At 40.1% G+C, this 19,570-nt stretch overlaps 1 protein-coding gene across 4 annotated transcripts in view; it reads right to left on the reverse strand.

Annotated features, from left to right (window-relative positions):
* FAT1 (FAT atypical cadherin 1) overlaps window positions 1–19,570 on the reverse strand; it is a 127,581-nt gene that overhangs the window by 63,709 nt on the left and 44,302 nt on the right. For all 4 annotated transcript variants that reach the window (XR_014141090.1, XM_081807811.1, XM_081807793.1 and 1 more), the window contains exon 3: window positions 6,841–7,155. Coding sequence is in view for 3 of the 4 variants with exons in the window: in XM_081807811.1 (XP_081663937.1) it covers window positions 6,841–7,155 (315 nt within the window). In the remaining variant the exon portion in view is untranslated. The remainder of the gene's footprint in view (window positions 1–6,840; window positions 7,156–19,570) is intronic.

The following is a 19,570-nucleotide window of genomic DNA, read 5'->3' on the forward strand; positions in this document are numbered from 1 at the left end:
GAAGAGACGGATGTGTTCGCTGCTTGCGTGTGGGAATGGTTTCATAGCCACACTGTTACGTCAAAACTTATCAAATGGCTGACTTTAAATACGTGCCACTTACACTTCAATACTCTTAAAAATAAAGAGCACTCCTTGCTTCGCATCCAAAACTTGAAAATACCAAATACACAGATAAGAGAATAAAACTCTGGTCTTTTCCAAAGCACGCCCACGCACAGAAGTAACACTGCAAAATCACCTGCCGATTAGGAACGTAGCGTATCTATCACTCCTCAGAAGTTAAATTGCTAACACTGAGTAAGAAGACATTTTGCTGGGGTGGTTTCAGTTTCCTGAGGCTACTTGTGAATCATGAAACCTGTGAGGTGCACACTGGTCCCTATTGTTCAGGACCCCCCTTCTTCTCTGTCCTTGACCTGAGAAGCTGTAAGGTATCTGCAGAAGGAGGCTCAGACCATTTAACAGTCTCTGCTCTTTTCTGTCTCCCTCTTCAGCAAGGGCAGGATTTATGTTAAGAACAGCAAATTTAACAAAGACTCTTAAAGACAGAGAACGGATGGTTGCCAGAGGGGAGGTTGTGGGGGGGGGGGGGATGGTAGGGAAGGAAAAAAAAAGAAAAGGAAATTTACCTAGAAATTGGACATAATCAAACAAAACATGTTACAAAAATTCATGGTGTCAAAGAAGTGTGTGCTCAGAAAAGCCCCGTAACCTGTCCAAGGGGCCTCATCCCCCTAACTACACCCACCCCATCAGTCTGTTTCTCACCTCCTCCGGAGGCGTTCATCCGAGCCCGGGGCCACACTATCCCGTACCCCCACAAGTTTCCCTTTGCCATTTCACTCAAGCAGACTGTGAACTTTCAAAGCGTCTCTTAACGTGCTGTATACAGAGGAGAGGCTCAGGAAGTTCTTGATGGGAAAACTGACCGAATGGCAATGAATTTAGGCTTTCTCTAGTCTGCTGGACATTCTGATAAATCCAGGGTCCTAAACTGATCTTTACCACCAAGGAGCAAGTAGTTTCATTTTACTCCATCCAATGTGTTTATCTTGGATCAATCTACTAAAATCTTGATTATCTTATGCACAGCGAATAGAGCAAATGTAGCACATGCAAATGGAAGAGGCAGAAGCATCTTTCCCATAAATGATTCCAAGTGGCCTGCACTCTGCGTAGCCATCCCTCAACAGGCGTGCAAAACGCTCATCACTAATCACATGACGGAAGGACCGGGAAGCCAGTTTTCCCCATGATCCCAGAGGTGTAAGCCTCACTACTGCCCAGATCTCTTGATTTCCAGCCCAGTGATTTTTCCCACTCAGCCATTAATTATTAAGGAACATGATTTAGGGTCTCCAGGTGGTGTTATGGTCAGTAAATCATGGGAACATTCTTCTGCTAGACTCTTTCATCAGCTTCCACAATCTGGCCCCCAACAACACCAAGCTACCCATTAAAAACAGGTCTGTTTTAAATGTTTTGAGCAAGATGTACACTTTGAAGCATTGCTATTTGGGCCCTGAGGATCAGGCTCAAAGTTTCTGCTGAGTTGGGGGGGACAGAATCATCTGGAGAAAGGCCTTGTAAAGCTCTTATTTAATCTTTAATAATGCCCAAGCTAAAAGATGCTTATTTCTTGATCTTTAGAGACTTTACACGACGTGTGAAATCGTCAGACTTCTTTACTAACCATACAGTTTGTAATATACTTCACAACAAAAACATTCTGGGTTCTAACGGTAGTTATCCCTCCACTCTTATCTGTCTTCAACTCATAAAAAAATAAAGCCTCCTTGTAATCCTTCCGAATTTGCTCCCGTCATTCTGCCAGCAGGATCATGTGCTTCCCACCCAGGGGTTGCGGAGGGGCTGTGGACTCCTGGAGGGGATCTATTCTCCCTGAAGATCAAGAAGTGTCTGCCGACATCCCTGCCTAAGAGTGGTCAGAATCGAGAGCTCGGAGAGGAAGCCGCAAGGCCACACGAATCACATTTCTGTGACCCCCAACAGCAGAGCAATGGAGTGGTCACTTCAGAGGCTCCGGAGAGAAGCAAGGTTTCGAGGCTGTCCCGCAACAGCTCTAAGCAACATCAGCTCTTTGCCTCCTTCCTTCTCGGTAATTATACATCATGCCCAGACCTACAGTCCTGGCTCAGATATTCAAAAGGACATTTATTGCTCACTTGTCTGCCTGTCTCTGCCCAGAGGACTCACCCTAATCTAGAAGACAGAGAGAAGACATAGGAAAAATGAAAGCATTTTAAAGTCTAATTCATTGAACAATTGTAAAATTAGAGGTAGTTCTATTCCTGAATTATCACCTCAAGGCTTTAACTTCTAGATTTTTCTTGTCTCCCAGTTTGACTCCGAAATCCTGTGAAATTTTTATAAACTTACCTTTCTCCTTTTAGGTTTCATAGTGCCTTCTAATTTTTTGGCTTCGTTCTCTTTCATTTTATTTCACAAAAATGAAGCTGAACTCGGTTACCACTTGTGCAGTAGAAAAAATAGTAGGCAACTAGGCTGCCTGAACAAGCCTCTTGTGAATCATTTACAGATGCGGATTCTAGGCTTCATGTTCCTATATAATCTCTTAATTCCAGCCCTCCTTCATGGGCTCGGGCTCTGGCACCCTCCCCCCAACTCTTCCAGAACAACTCTCAGATCCCGTTTCTCTCTTCTGTAATTAAATTTCTAGATGGCTCAATTATTCTTTTTAAATTTATTTTATTTTATTTTTTGGTCTTTATTTTATTCTATTTCATCATGATAAGTGTACTCTTTAATCCCATCACCTACTTCACCCATCCCCCCACCCACCTCCCCTCTGGGAACCATCAGTGTGTTCTCTATAATTAAGAGTCTGTTTCTTGGTTTCTCTCTCGCTCTGTTTTTCCTTTGCTCATTTTTTTTTTAAGTTCCTCATATGAGTGAGATCATACAGTATTCATCTTTATCTGACAGATTTACTTTATTATACTCCCTAGCTCCATCCATGTTGTTGCATATGGCAAGATTTCATTCTTTATAGTTGAATAATACTCCACTGTGTGTGTGTGTGCTTTACAAGGCCTTTCTTCATCCATTTATCTACTGATGAACAACTGAGCTGCTTCCGTGGTTTGGCTATTGTAAATAATGCTGCAATAAACATTGGGGTGCACGTATCCCTCTGAATTAGTGTTTCTGTATCTTTTGGGTAAATACCCAGTACTGCAATTGCTGGATCATAGGGTAGTTCTATTTTTTTTTTTAACTTTTTTTTAATATTTTACTTATTTAGGGACACCTGGGTGGCTCAGTCGGTTAACCGTCTGCCTTCAGCTCAGGTCATGATCCCAGAGTCCTGAGATCGAGCCCCGCATCGGGCTCCCTGCTCAGTAGGGAGCCTGCCTCTCCCTCACCCTGCTGCTCTCCCTGCTTATGCTCTCCCTCTCTCTCTGAGCAAATAAATAAATAAAATCTTTAAAAAAAAGATTTTTTTCCTGTTTCTAGGAAATACTGTTTTCCACAGTGGCTGCAGAGTTTGTATTCCCACCAACAGTGTAGGAGGGTTCCCTTTCTCCACATCCTCACCAACACCTGTTGTTTCTTGTGTTGTTGACTTTAGCCACTGTGACAGATGTGAGGTGATGTCTCATTGTACTTCTGATTTGCATTTCCCTGATGGTGAATGATGATGAGCATCTATTTTTTTCATGTGTCTGTTGGTCATCTGGATGTCTTCTTTGGAGAAATATCTGTTCATGTCTTCTGCTCATTTTTAAATTGGATTATTTGTTTTGGGGGTATTGAATTGTATCAGTTCTTTATATATTTTGGATACTAGCCCTTTATCAGATATGTCTTTTGCAAATACCTTCTCCCATTCTGTAGGCTGCCTTTTTGTTTTGTTTCCTTTGTTGTGCAGAAACTTATTTTGATGTAGTCCCAACAGATTAGTTTTGCTTTTGCTTCCCTTGTCTCAGGAGACACATCTAGAAAAAAGTTGCTATGGGTTCCTGCCTGTGTTCTCCTCTAGGATTTTTATGGTTTCAGGTCTCACACTTAGAGGTCTTTAATCCATTTTGAGTTTATTTTTGTGTATGGTGTAAGAAAGTGGTCCAGCTTCATTCTTTTGCATGTGGCTGTCCAGTTTTCCCAACACCATTTGTTGAAGAGAGTGTCATTTTTCCATTGGGTATTCTTTCCTGTTTTGTCAAAGATTAATTGATCATCCAGTTGTGGGTTTATTTCTAGGTTTTCTGTAGTGTTCCAATGATCAATGTGTCTATTTTTGTACCAGTACCATACTGTTTTGATGATGACAGCTTCATAATATAACTTGGAAGTCTGGAATTGTGATGCCTCCAGCTTTGCTTTTCTTTTTGCTATTCGGGGTCATTTGTGGTTCCATACAAATTTCCAGATTGTTTGTACAAGTTCTGTGAAAAATGCTGTTGGTATTTTGATAGGGATTGAATTAAATGTGTAGATTGCTTTGGGTAGTATAGGCATTTTAGTAATACTTGTTCTTCCCATCCATGATCATAGAGTATCTTTCCATTTCTTTGTGTCATCTTCAATTTCTTTCATTAGTTTTTATAGTTTTCAGAGTACAGATCTTTCACCTCTTTGGTTAGGTTTATCCCTAGGTATCTTATTATTCTGAGTGCCACTGTAAATGGGATTATCTTCTTAATTTTTCTTTCTGCTGTTTCGTTATTGGTGTATAGAAATGCACTAGATTTCTGTACATTGATTTTGTATCCTGTGACTTTGCTGAATTCATTTATTAGTTCTATCAGTTCTTTGGCGGAGTATTTAGGGTTATCTAAACATAGTACCACATCATCAGCAAAGAGCAAGAGTTTTACTTCTTCCTTACCAATTTGGATGCCTTGTATTCCTTTCTGTTATCTGATTGCTGTGGTTGGGACTCCCAGTACTATGTTGAATAAACACAGTAAGAGTGGAAAGATACTCTATGATCATGGATGGGAAGAACAAGTATTACTAAAATGCCTATACTACCCAAAGCAATCTACACATTTAATTCAATCCCTATCAAAATACCAACAGCATTTTTCACAGAACTTGTACAAACAATCTGGAAATTTGTATGGAACCACAAATGACCCCGAATAGCAAAAAGAAAAGCAAAGCTGGAGGCATCACAATTCCAGACTTCCAAGTTATATTATGAAGCTGTCATCATCAAAACAGTATGGTACTGGTACAAAAATAGACACATTGATCCTTGTCTTATTCCTGACCTTAGGGTTCACCTTTTCACCATTAAGAATGGTATTAGCTGTGGGTCTTTCATATAAGGACTTTATTATGTTGAGGGATATTCCCTCCAGAGCTACTCTGCAGAAGGTTTTTATCATGAATGGATGTTGTACGTTGTCAGCTCAATCATTCTTAAGTCATTTTTAAAAATTTTTTAGAGTGTGCATGCACGCATGGGGGGAGGGGCAGAGAGAGATCTCAAGCGGATTCCATGCAAAAGTAAATCTCATATATTCAAGATAAATCTTGTACTTAAGTTTACTTTCAACAATCAAGACAGACTACGAATGACAAGAGGTTTAAAAAACCAACATTTTAACATGTTTTTTAAGAGACAAAACATACACACTGATCTCCATCTGGTATCTTACAGTAGCTGTGGTACCCAGACACTGACCTCAAGCTTCTTTCTATCTCAAGAATTGCTTTAAGTTCAACAAAGAACATTACAAAGTAAGAATAGTACAAAAAGAAGGGAGGGGGACAGCAAAGACTGGTAAAGAAGTGGAGAATACCTCCTTAATTTTGCTTTTTGTATATTACTTCCTTAATACATGAAATAGACAACCCAGTAACTGAAAAGGCCAGCGCCCCCCCGCCGCCCCCACCAAGAATAAGGAAAGACAGAATTAGCAAAGACACCATGGGGGAATGTACGTGCATTACAGTCAATCTCCCTCTTCAGAATTTTCTGTTAACTAGATGCTACTGAAAAGTACCGCATCACTGAAACATCCCTGAGTTCAAAGGCCAGTGATCTGATAAGTTTTCTTTCCTACAAATAAACTGTCCTCTCAATGTCATACGGCGATTCTGTCTTAACTGTGATCAGGAAACCAAAGAGTAGGACACAAATGATAGCTAGGTGGAAGCTCTTTTTTTGTGTGTGAAATGAAGCAAGAACGGAGGAAAAAAAAATCAGAGGTGCTGTCAAATGTAAAAGAACAAAGATTAAAAGTTGATAAGGATTTTGGAAGAGGATTTTGGAGTCAAGGAGCTAGCCACTTACAAGCAGGGGGTCAGACCCTGGGGAAACAGAAGGAAAACTTGATGTGTCAGTTCAAGAAAGTAACTGCTCCCAATTTGAAAACTGTTTAATCTTGATCCCCTCCCGCCTGCAGAAACACAGCACTGCTCTACGAAAAAATTCTAAAACCACACAGAAAAATACTGTGAATTGTGAAATAAATTCCTCTCATAATTCTTCATAAAAGCAAAGTTCAGAAAATTGGAATACTTAGCAGCAGAATTTGCAGTGAGTTTAAGACAGATCACTAATTTAGGAGCTTTTATGGAAACACTGTATTTGTTTTTTCACCTGAAAGTGAAATTCTACTAATGAGCAAAGCCATAAAATAAGCTCTATAAAAACAAGTTCAAAGGGGGGAAAGGAAAACATCTGGACTAAATTCTCATCAGGAAATAAAGCCTTGTTTTGAATAACTCAGAAGGGAAACGACTTATCAAAATAAAGAAAAGTGGTAAATTAAGAAAATTCTTAATTTCCCCGTATCAAGAAGTGTAAGCATGAACATTTCACACAATACTATTACCACGTACCTGTTTTAGGATGTATTGAAAAAAATCCTTGTGGATTTCCACTCGTAATTTTGTACATCAGCTTGTCGTTAGAGCTAGAATCTGGATCAAATGCCTCTATTTGGACCACAGATACATCCTTGGGGGAATTTTCTATTATTTCTGGATAATAAACAGGTTCTGACGTCTGTGGTGCATTGTCATTGACATCCTCAACCTCTATGTAGATCTCTATAAACGAGGAGAGAGGCACGACACCCCGATCCGCTGCATAGACGGTGAGCCAGTAATGGGAGGTGGACTCCCGGTCCAGTCGCTCTGAAGTCTCTAGGACACCTGTAAAGAAAGACAATGACATGTCAACAACCAACTGCTGCGCCACCCAGGGTCAACCCAAATAACAACTCTCATTTCTCAAGGGCTCATGCGTCACTTAGAGCTGCGACCTTGGGCAAGTTGCCGAACTTCTTCCTATATGTCCACAGGTTGATTAAACGAGCAAATACATTAACAATCAGAAGAGCACTTGGCACGTAGCACTAGCTATAAAAGCGTCCGAGCATTAGGCATCAGGCACTATGCGGAACACTCCACAAAGAGTATGTCATTTAAGTCTCAAAACCACCCAATGAGATGGGCACTAAGAGATCAGCTAATGGTCCAATACTCTTGTGTTTCCAAAGACGAAATTTATGACCAGTTGAGATGTACGGATTTTTCCAGAGGTTAATCAGGGACCCAGAAACAAAGTCAAAAGGCAGTGGCCGAGCTCAGAGTCTGCACAGTCTAGCAGCTCCTGCTTCCCACACTGCATTCCCGGGAGCAGGGCTGGAGTTTACAGATAAAGAGGCTGCATCAATCCTCCCCGACACGCCCTAGTCTGGTATACGCACCCTTTATAGTGGCCAAGAAAACAGAGCACAGCATTTCAGAACCCAGAATAAAGGTTTGCTCGAGTCTCTTGTGCACGGAATGAAACCCTCTAATCCCCTTAGGCTAATGGCAAGACAACCAGTGTGCTAAAAATATAAATTCTCCCACCACAATATGAGCTCCACAAGGGCAGAGGCCACATCCTGCTTGAATACCAGTACAGCACCTGACCCAGAGCCCAGTAATTATTAATTAAATGAACAAAAATTAACAGATGCCTTAACTGAAGGTGGTACAGAAAGTCCCTCAACTGGGACCCAAGCTAGAACACATTTCCTACTAAGTCCACCAGTAAAAGGTGAGTTATGGGATTACAAAGACGACGGTTAAGGGGTCGGTCATGTTCTGGCCTAGCCACTAAAACCAGTCAAAACCTTACTTAATCCCAGCATTAGCCACTTCTCAGGATGATGATAAAATGGAAATATCCATTACTCTAAGGCAAATCCCACCTTTTTATTCAATGGTGTGATCCTGTCCTTTGGCTTTCCCAAAATATGTCACTGCATTTTTTCCTTGTGCATTAATCATTCTGAACGAATGCTACTTTTGGGGTTTCAACACTATGGTCCAGGTTGGACTTTGGAAATCCTACAACTCTAGCGTTACCGGTTTCCCATTTAATGCAAAATACTACAGGAAAAAGAACAAATGTCAATTTAATCTGCACTGAGAAATGAAACAGTATTTATCTCAACCAAACATAAATCTGTATTTACTTTTTGATCACTGCATAAATGTAAATCTTTGTTTATGTGAAGTAATTAACATCACAAAAACTCATTTGTTTTGAATGTCAGATCACTGTATCTAACACTTCCCAAAAGGTTTATAAGTTATAAATACCAAACTCAACTAAATATTAAAATGTGAAATAGATGATCATGAATGAGTACTGCTATTCAGAAAGCATTATTATTTACAATTGTTTCATTAATTCTTAGCAAATGCTCAAAATGGATCTGTAATACTCCTAGAAATAACGAACAAAGCCTCACAGCTCTCCCTATGCGGCAGAGGTAGGAGTCAGAAAAACTGAACATATTTTCCTTTTTGTCTGTTCCAAACATAGTCTATGCATACCCAATCTGTTCACGAAATTAGTAAAGTTCTACCTGTTTTTAGCCTGAAAGAAGAGCGTCCTTAGTGACCAAGGAAAAATAATCTTTTCCAGTTTCTCTTTTCATCACCCCCATCAAGGGATACAAAGGAGGTCAGGGAATAACAGAATGTTCTCTCTACTAGGATTGCGTATTAATAAATGAGTATACATATGTTCCTCTGTGTTCTGCCATTAAAATGTAACATAATTCATTTGACAGGTGAAGTGTTAGCAAATCTCAAGAAGACAGCTACATGGTGCTTGTATTCACCTCTTTCTGATTCTAATACTCAATTCATGCTGCTATCCACTTTTTAAAATTGTGTCCCTCTAAATGTGATCTGTAAGCATTTAATAATAATGGTAATTACAGAAACAAGTTTGTTCAGTGTTTACTACCTACACACACTACCTTATTTAGTCATTATAGCCAACCTAACTAAACATGTGGTCTTATTATGCCCACACCACAGATGAAAACCTCAGATTAAGAGAGATGAGCACCTTCCCCAGGGTCATAATAAATGACAGAACCAGAGTTCAAACACCACAAGTCTCTGACCTCAGGGTCAACAAAATGCCACCAGTCCGTGGTAGTATGATGAAAGTGTAATAAAATTTAATGTGAAACCTCTTACTCATTTTTTTACACATCAGGATTCAGAAGGACTCTATTAAATGTTCATTCACATGTAATAGCTTTCTCCAGTTTCAAGGTGGAAAGAAAAAAGGAAAATATATAATATTTGCATTTTATAAATAAGTATATAATATAAAATGCAAGTACAAGGTTTAAATCACAGACAAAAGCAGCTATTTCTTTTCCATCAAGTTCTGCTTCGAGGCTAGTCTGTGAGCACCCAGACTGCAGTGTTCAGTTATAGGATGCGTTCTGTTGGGAGCTACCCTTCTCTTCCCTATCACCTGGCAACTAGAGGATCAACCATATCCTTCTTTGCAGGATCTCCTAGCCACCGTTAGGAGGGGAAGTTTGCAAGACTCAGGTTAACTTCCAGATATTACTAAACATTAAAAGTTACAGAGCGGGGGCGCCTGGGTGGCTCAATTGCTTAAGCGCTGCCTTCGGCTCAGGTCTTGATCCCAGGGTCCTGGCATCGAATCCTGCATCAGGCTCCCTGCCAGTGGGGAGCCTGCTTCTTCCTCTACCTGCCGCTCCCCCTGCTTGTGCTTGACAAATAAATAAATAAAATCTGGAAAGGAAAGGAAAAGGAAAAGGAAAGAAGAAACACAGCCCCGGTCAACAGTTACGAGGCAGAAGTGGGATCTGAGTGGGTCTGACTCCAGAACTCAGGGTCTTCACCACAGGCTATACGGTCATGATCGGGCCCAGCACCACAGTCACACGCTCCACAGCACCAAGGACACTGGGAGCCACGAGGGGCTGAGGCCACGAAGAGAGGCTACAAGTTTTCAATTGCTTAAGTAAGGGTCCTCCTTAAAGGACAATAAAAGAGAGAAGATTCAAGGCCCCTGCTTGGTCACAGATGTTCAAGGGCAGTGCCCAAGTACTATTCTAACTGCTGACTGGAATTCTAAGCACTATTTTAAAAGCAGAAAGTAGGTGGGAAAAGACCACACATATGCAAAGCTATTTTATGTTCTGCTTTTTCATCTGTCTGCTCAGTCACCAGATACATCTGGTGTATCTGAAGACACCTGTATGTGCCCAAAGGCATAAAGCACCGTACTGAGTTCCACCTTGAACCTAGAAGAGCGGACCACTGGTCCAGGACCAGCCAGAAGCCGTCCACATAATACAGCAAGAGAGACGGAGTAGCAGGTCTAGCCTTGGCGCCCTCAAAAAAAATCAACAACGGTAGACCAGCAAGCCCTCAACAATCCAACAGTGCAACTCCCTTGTTTTTACAGAAAGCTGAAAGGATGTGCCATGTGTAGGAAGCTAAGCAGGTACAGAGTTTAGAATCCAGAATGAGGCACAGAGTGATCATCAGAACTGATCATTCTTTACAGGGGTCCTGGGCTCTGAGACGACCTGCGGCGTCCACCCTTCCAGTCACGGTGTCCATATTCCTACCCGTGTTCCCAGTCCTTCTGGGAGCCACTACCAGCGTGGACAGACGGACTTCTATAACTTCGGCAGTACCTTCATTCATTCATAAAAGTCTTCAAAATTCCGCACGGAGGGCTTCTAGTCAGTACCTCTGACACCGGAAAGCAACTAAGACTCCCTGCCGGCACTGGAAGGGAATCTCCGGTTTACTCTCAAATCTCCACCTCACCCCTCCTCTCTCCCCATGACCCACCTTCCAATGACCACTTCCAACAACCAGCTTCCAATAACCGCGGTTTCCGCACTCCGTTACAAACTCCCTGAAGCGATTCTCTCAGGGACCAACAGCAATTATAAACATGCACACTCCAGTCCCTAAGGTGCTTCTCACTAACACTTACCACAAGGATGCCATACTCAGTGCCACAGACAGACACCGCACACAAACTCTCCCCCAGTGGTCTTCCCCGTGCCTTCAAACTTCTTCCCTTCCTCCTCGGCCGCCTCTGCTCCTATTTTTTTACTCCGCTCTCACCTCCTGAGAGAGCAACAACGGCATGCAAGCAGACGACCTGTGAGCCCCTCCTGCGAGAGAGAGAAGCGGAAGCCCAGACCTTCCACAGCCGTCCCTCCAGCCAGACAAGGAGAGATCAGTGCCCTAAGTACCAGTGCGAAAGGTAACGCGAGAAGGACACCTCTCTAATCACCAGGTTCTGGTCCACGAGCGGTAGATGAGGTAGGGGTGCTGCTTCGTGATTCCGGGGTGTACATTTTGAGTACGGAGACAAGTTTAGACAAGCCTGTTACGTGCACCACCCAGCAACGTTACAAGGAATCATCCCTTTGCTTTAATGGAACATGACAGAGGCAGTAAATGACTCGCTTTCCAACCTCAAGAATACAATGAAGACATTTTCAAGAAAGGCTGTTAATAAGCTGAAAAATTTGAAGGAAGCCGGAAATCTGGAGCTATTAAAGTAAAAATGTTTATCATTCCAAACATACTCTCCAGGATTTCAAAGCCACCACCAGATGTCACTATGGAAACTGACTTTAAATGTGCATACAGTGGAACAGCTAGACTGAAAGGGGGGAATAAATGCGATGTAATTGCTAAAAGAGCTTGACCAATGTGGCTGAAAATGGAGCTCACAGCAGAAGTTCTCGAAGATTCACGCCTGTCCATATATAATAATTTAGACAGGTACTGACACTGTCTTTCCACAGCCTGATTATTCCAAGGTCACAGTGTACAGTATTAGTTGCTCAAGTAAATGATCCATAAGTAGAGAAAGGTTTCCAAGAATAATTCCTACTACCCACCACTGATGGCTAATGATGTCGTTAACTCGAATATTGTCCTTGAATAGGAAAGGCCAGCGTGTCCTCCAGCCGACATAGGTGGAACAGGGTGCTTTCAACACAGTCATTTTTAAGGCAAAAGTAAAATTATACAGAGCCACTTTACTGCCAAAAGTATTTGAACTAACTCAAATTTCCATGGCCACAGAACATCTTTCTTCCTGGAATTTTCCTATTTTCTTTGTTGAACAGGTCTTGGCCCCTTATCAAGCCCCAGTGCCAGAAGTTTCAACAAAAACTTGCTATTTCAGATTCTTCAGCTACTCCAGCTCAAAAATACTTATCATCAGAATTGGCCTGGCAACATAAATTTGCAAACTTTACTCTTTCTGGTAGATCATGCCACATGATTGTTTTTTTGTTTTTTTTTTTTTTAACTTTTCTGGAACCAAACTTAAGACAGCAATTATATGAAAAGCCTCTTTAGTCAATCACAAGAAAAAGTTAAACATGAAATATAATTTTGAATATGTTCCCTACAGGGAACAAGCAACTGGCCACTCCTTCTTCCAATTCTTAGTCTTCTCATACACAGGGCAACTCTTCTGGAGATAAATGTTTTCCCAAAAACAAAAGCAATACTCAATTTTTTTTTTAACTTTCTTTCAACAATACACACTTTAAAAGAACAGATACCTTCTACACACTAGAGATGCAACATCTATGTGTCTGCAATTAATCCATAAATGGTTACTCAATTTTTTCCTAACTAGGGAAAAATCAGAAGTCCCACAGTTGTCACATTCAGCATTAATCTGCTATGAAATTAATTTTAAAAAGTAGATTATAAGCTCCCTCTTAAAATGCAAACCTTTGAAGGCAGAGATGTTTTGCCTGTTTTGTTTAGGGCATGGTAAATAGTGGGAGCTTGTTAAGTGTGGGTTGTTGAAAAACGGATGTCTATCACCAACCAGGTAATTCTGATAGTCACAGACAAGAGGAGCCGAGGAGACAGGGGGACTAAATGTAATGGGGGAGCCTGCACAGGATCCTGGACCAGAAAAAGAACATTAGGGGGCGCCTGGGTGGCTCGGTCGTTAAGCGTCTGCCTTCGGCTCGGGTCATGATCCCAGGGTCCTGGGATCGAGTCCCGCATCGGGCTCCCTGCTCCGCGGGAAGCCTGCTTCTCCCTCTCCCACTCCCCCTGCTTGTGTTTCTGCTCTCGCTTTCTCTTTGTCAAATAAATAAATAAAATCTTTAAAAAAAAGAACATTAGGAGAAAGCTAAGGAAATCTGAATGAACTATGGGCTGTAGTTAGTAAGAATGTATAATATTTGTTCATTAACTATAACAAATAGACCTACTAATGTAAGATGTTACGAGGGTGAACTGTGTGTGGCACAGGGGCGCTATGGGAACTCTGTACTATCCACCCAATTTTTCTGTTAATCTAACTGTTTCCTTCTTTAAATGATAAAATTTTTCTGAATCTGTTTTTATCTCATTTTCATGAAATACTCAATTTTATATATATACAGATATATGTGTGTGTGTGTGTGTATACACACACACACACGTAAATCCATCTTTTTTTTTTTTTAAGTAAGCTCTACACCCAGCATGGGGCTTGAACTCACGACCCTGAGATCAAGAGTTACAAGCTCTACCAACTGAGCCGGCCAGGCTCCCGCCCCTATAAATCAACTTTTTAAATACAAATAAAGTATATATCCCATGCTTTTGATAATAAAAAGGTCAAAATAAGTAAAATGAATTAACCACACAGCACCCCTCACGGACCAAGCCAACTGCTAGGCAGTGCACCAGCAGACCGCACAGTTCAACAGGTACCTCTTTGCCCTCCTACCGCTAAAAAGTGAGTAAGTCATGTTGTAAAATTCTCCCTCCAGTTTACTTAAAGACATGGTCCTGATATTACCATGACCTGATCTTTCAAAACCAAGGACCTGCTGTGTCATTTGATGAGAAGCCAGTGGAGACTGGAAACACAGCGAGCTCAGTGAAATGTTAAGGACGCTGCCAACGCTTTTATAACCACAAATACGTATGCAGGGCTCATGATGTGCCAAACACGGTTTCAAACACTTCTCATATATTAATTCATTTAATCTTTACAGCAACTCTGAGTAGGTAATATGATCAACCCTATTTCACAAGGGAGGAAACAGTGTCAACAACTTGCCGAAAGTCACCGTTGGATCATATGGAACTGGGATTCAATCCCAAAAACACTGGCTTCAGAGAATCATGCTACAGCACCTCCCAGTCTCTGTCTGTGTCCTCTAATTAGAGAGAAGCATGAAAGCAACTGAACACAGCCTGCAGTTTCCAGAGAAAAAGCCTTGGCTTCAGTGGAATGTAAAAAATGTAATGACCAGATGGAAAAAAAATTGGTTTTGCCGTCTTCACAGCATTTGGGGATCTAAGTAAAATACCTGATGCTACAGAAACCTTGTTGTTCTGTGCCATTAAGACATTAAGCACATTTCATAATTTCAGGAGAAAAAGGAAACCATTTTATACATACTAGTATGTATGATATAGCTTTAAAAAGAAAAAAAAGTGTATTGGGGTCCCTGGGAGGCTCAGTCAGTTAAGTGTCTGCCTTAGGCTCAGGTCATGATCCAGGAGTCCTGGGATAGAGGCACATGTCAGGTTCCCTGCTCAGCGGGGAGCCTGCTTCTCCCTCTCCCCCTGCCTCTCTCCCCACTCATGCTCTCTCTCAAATAAAATCTTAAAAAAAAAAAAAAAGATGTGTATATTAATTACATAGAAAAATGTTAGTGATATACAAATTAAGAAAACAAATGAAAAACCTTTATAAAAGTATATAAAGTATTACCTTAGTTTTGTTTAGTTCTGTTTTAAAAATAAAAACCACACAAGGAGCGCCTGGGTGGCTCAGTTGGTTAAGCGACTGCCTTCAGCTCAGGTCATGATCCTGGAGTCCCGGGATCGAGTCCCACATCGGACTCCCTGCTCAGCGAGGAGTCTGCTTCTCCCTCTGACCCTCCCCAGTCTCATGTGCTCTCTCTCATTCTCTCTCTCTCAAATAAATAAATAAAATCTTTAAAAAAATAAATAAAATAAAAAAAAATAAAAACCACACAAATACACAATTATATATGCGGGGGGTGGGGGTAGGCCTACAAATAAACAAGATGATGGAGGGACAATAAAGAAAATCAACCCCGTGAACCAATTTTTTTTGGTCTTTAAATTTCTGTAACAATGACTTTTAAGCCATATTTAAAATGCACATGATAAAAAGACAAACCGTTGAGTACCAGCAGTCCTTTAAAAGTTTTTCTAGTATAACCTTCCCATCTTATTTTCCCTTTATATTTTTAGATATACATTTTCTTTCCAAGTATTTATCTGTTTCATTTAATGTAAACAGATGTGTAACAATGGACAGTCTGACAACTTCAACAACTAAAATTCAAAAGTATTTATATATGAAATAACTTACAAAGTTTTAGGTCTAGGAAATTCTGTAATTATATTGCCCAGAGTTAGGTCATAAATTAATGATTAAAGGGAAAGCTTTTTATGCAGTAACTGCCAATCTGTTTTTTCATTATTTAAACTGCCTATTTAAATCATCTTAATTAAAATGTAGATCTATCAACTCTTTCAATTAAAATTGTTGCAATAACTTTAAAATTAGTTGAGGAAGCTTTCTGACTTGCAAACTTACTAAAACATATTAATTAAGTTCATAATCAGATTTTAAGCATCATGTTTCAAGTCCAGGGATTTCTCTAGCTTTGCAAAGAGTCATTCCCATGGCAAGCTCTGCTAAACCATGTTTTCATGCTTTGTTGAGAAATGATTCCAAGTTCTGATCTCCATGTCAGAATCATTAATATTGTTAATGAGGGCTTTCATGGATAAGCTCTCTTAAAGAGGATCATCCTTGGGTATCAAAAGTAACATCTGAATACACATTAATTGGATAAAACTACATACATAAAACAGCCTTTGGAGGCATTAAAATTCAAAGGATATATTTCACATACTTACGCCAATGTTCCTAGTAGTTTGTCGTGCATGTTAAAAGCTGTACAAGTTCACTGTTGATTATTTTTCCACATTTACCGGATGCACATTCAGCAAATGCTCTATGCCGTATTATTTAAGATTTTATTTGAGACAGAGAGAACAAGAGCAGAGGGAGGGACAGAGGGAGAGGGGGAAAGAGAGAACCCCACGCGGACTCTGTGCTGAGTGTGAAGCCCGAGCCAGGGCTCGATCCCGGGACCCTGACATCATGACCTGAGCCGAAATCAAGAGTCAGATACTTAATCAACTGAGCCACCCAGGCACCCCCGCCATATTATTTAATCCTCACAATTACTCTCTAAGCTGGGTGGTCATTTCTCATGCTCCAGATGCAGAGGTTTTGAGCTGAAAAATCACCTGTCCAAAGTCATTTACTCACCATCCTAAGAGGAATACATTAATCAATGAATTAGTGAATTCCCTTACCAGTTAGCCATTACAGCACTTACATTTAATAACTTGTTTAAGCCTCAAAAGTTAAGTACATTGCCTTAAATTACCCAACTAGTTGCAGAGAATCCAAAACTTAGCCTACTAGCTCCAGAGCCCAAACTCCTAAGCACCAGGGTGATTTCCTCTGCTTTTCTTACTCCTATGGGGTAGCAGAGCTGTGATTCAACAGGGAGGTCTGACTCTCAAGCCTTTTGGCTCTTTTCTGTAAGCTTATGTAGGTGATCTTCATTAATCCATCACTATTAATGAAAAGAAAAATTAACACATAACAGAAGTTTACCAGCATTTGCCCATGGAAGAAGGACGGACAGGACTTAAAGTATAAACCCAACTAAATGTGGGCCAAACAGATCCCTACACAAAGTTTAAGAATTCCATCTGACTACGTTTAGGATAAAAAAGGAAAAAGGACATGAAATAGAATCTAACACTGTTCTAGATTCAGAAAGTTAAAATATACAGTTGACCTTTGAACAACACAGGTTTGAAATGCACAGACCCCCACTTACATGTGGATCTTTTTCGACAAATGCAGTTTAGTGCTGTAAATGTATTTTCTCCTCATGATTTTCTTAACATTTTCTTTTCTCTAGGTTACTTTACTATAAGAAAACCATACGTAATACATGTAGCACACAAAGCATGTGTTAAATAGACCATGTTATCGGTAAACCTACTGGTCAACAGTAGGCTTTTAGTAGTTAAGTTTTGGGGGAGTCGAGTTACATGTGGATTTTCAACTGCCAGGAGGCTGGGGGAGGGGGGCGGCAGGACTCCTAATCCCCACCTTGTTCAGGGGTGAACTGTATTTTTCCTATCATCTTGCTACAAAAAAAAAAAAAGACTAAATTTATATTACATGAAACATAATAGAGAGTTATAAGGCATTATGTAATACTGAAGATCACTGTGAGATCATAATTGAGCTGTGAGTGTAGTTAGTAACTTTAAAATACTGAGTGGTGGGTAGTAGGGCCAGAATTCTAAATGTTAAGCCAGCTATAACTTTTATATCAGATAAAAAACTGGTATTTTAAGGAATACCCCTCTTTGGAAAAGAAATCTCAATGACTTTTTAATCTAGTCCCAAAATTTAAGTACCAGAGTTTTTTTAAAAAACTGTATCCTATAATATCCTCTTCATTAAAAAGGATTTTATGTTGCTTATAGTGGTCTGGATCTTCCTAGAAATTAATCTTGAAAGGGGCATTCTTGATTTACACTTTCTTTAACTCATTCAACAAACAGAGTTCCTACTGTTTGCCAAGGATGGTATGAGGTGCTAAAGAAACCAAGACTAGTAAAATAGGGTCTTGTGGGGAAGATAGTTAAATAGAAGACTAATTTATTCCCTGGAACAGTGAAGAGAAAAGGGGAAGAAAGCACAAGTATTTGAGAAGGGCAACAAAGTAATTTAACAACTAGGTATATCTTAATATTTCTATTTATTTTATAAATACGTTTTACACAAAGGTCAGCTAAATTTTTTCTTAGGAGTCCCTGCCTGAATTTAATGATGCAACATGTAATTGAGTAATTAAAAAAAAACAAACGAGACTGAAACAATTCCATTTTGTAAGCTATCTAAAGACAGGGAGAAGAGGTATGTACACGCTAAAAATGCTGGGCTATAGGGATGAATTTTCTGTGATAGTATTTTCTTAATTTTTCTACAAGAAATACACATGCAGTGCATAATTTTTTAAACCTGCATTTGTGAAGGATGAATCCAAAGTGTCCTCAACAGAACTTAGGAAATGTCAGCAATGTCAACCTTTCAAAGTGAAGAGTGACGGACAGATTTCCATAAGCGGTAGAACAACTGCCCGAAACATTTGTATTGCAAAGTATGTTTAGCCTGAAGAAGACAAGGCGCTATTCAGTGATTAAAATGTCAGTTGAAATGACGGAGCCTCATGCCAAACTCCTTCCAGCACTCCCTGGCTAAAGAAGGAAAGGAATGAGCTCCCTCTGCTACAGTGGAGGATTTACACTGGTCACTATATAAACACAGCTCTTTCCAAAAGGGACAGTTGTCTCCCGAGTCCTAGAATGCACCAGGCTGGTAGAAGAGCAAGTTTTCCTTTTTCTAAGGTTTGTTTAGGCTTCCTATAAAACAGATTCTAAACACAGAAAACTGCACTTATTTTTCTTAAAATAAAACCTAAGACCCACATGCGGTTCAGCTCTGCCCAAAGGTAGGTACGTTTTACATGAACTGAACACCAGTGGAAGCAAATACCAATCCCCCCTCCCTTTCCTATCCATTCCAGAGTCACACTTTTCCTCACTTTTGATCAAAAAAAAAAAAAGTTCTGTAACTTCTATTTTAACTCCAAAGCAGTTTTTAAATTTTAAAAATTCAAGTTATTTTACAAATTTAAAAGGTGTAATTTAGAGGCAATATTCAGCTACTTTAAATATCCACTCTGCTGCCAAACCCAATACCTGTAAGAACTCAGGAACTCAAGTTATGCCTCAATTTCCTCATGTATAAAATAATAAAGGTAATTACTACTAATAACCTATTGTGATGCTTGAGAAACTAAAGCAAAGTCAAGATTGAGGAAGACTCTTACCGGAAGTGTAACACCTTAATTCCCAACCCTCTGTACTTAAAAAGACACTACCAGTACTCTAGGGAGTAAACTGGCTAATAGAAACTACATCATGATAAAATAGTATTTGAAACAAAACTGTTAGAATCACTTAAAGACCAGGTGACCAAAATACTCCTAAGTTGAGTTCTGAACTGAATGCTGCAGAGCCAAAGAAAGTTAGACCACTGTGGCAATATTTTCAATAGACACAAATAATTTCCATTGATGGTATAAAAAATGTG

The sequence above is a fragment of the Leptonychotes weddellii genome, chromosome 2, assembly GCF_054177405.1.
Source record: "Leptonychotes weddellii isolate Sample4059 chromosome 2, ASM5417740v2, whole genome shotgun sequence".
NCBI classification, from domain to species: Eukaryota; Metazoa; Chordata; class Mammalia; order Carnivora; family Phocidae; genus Leptonychotes; species Leptonychotes weddellii.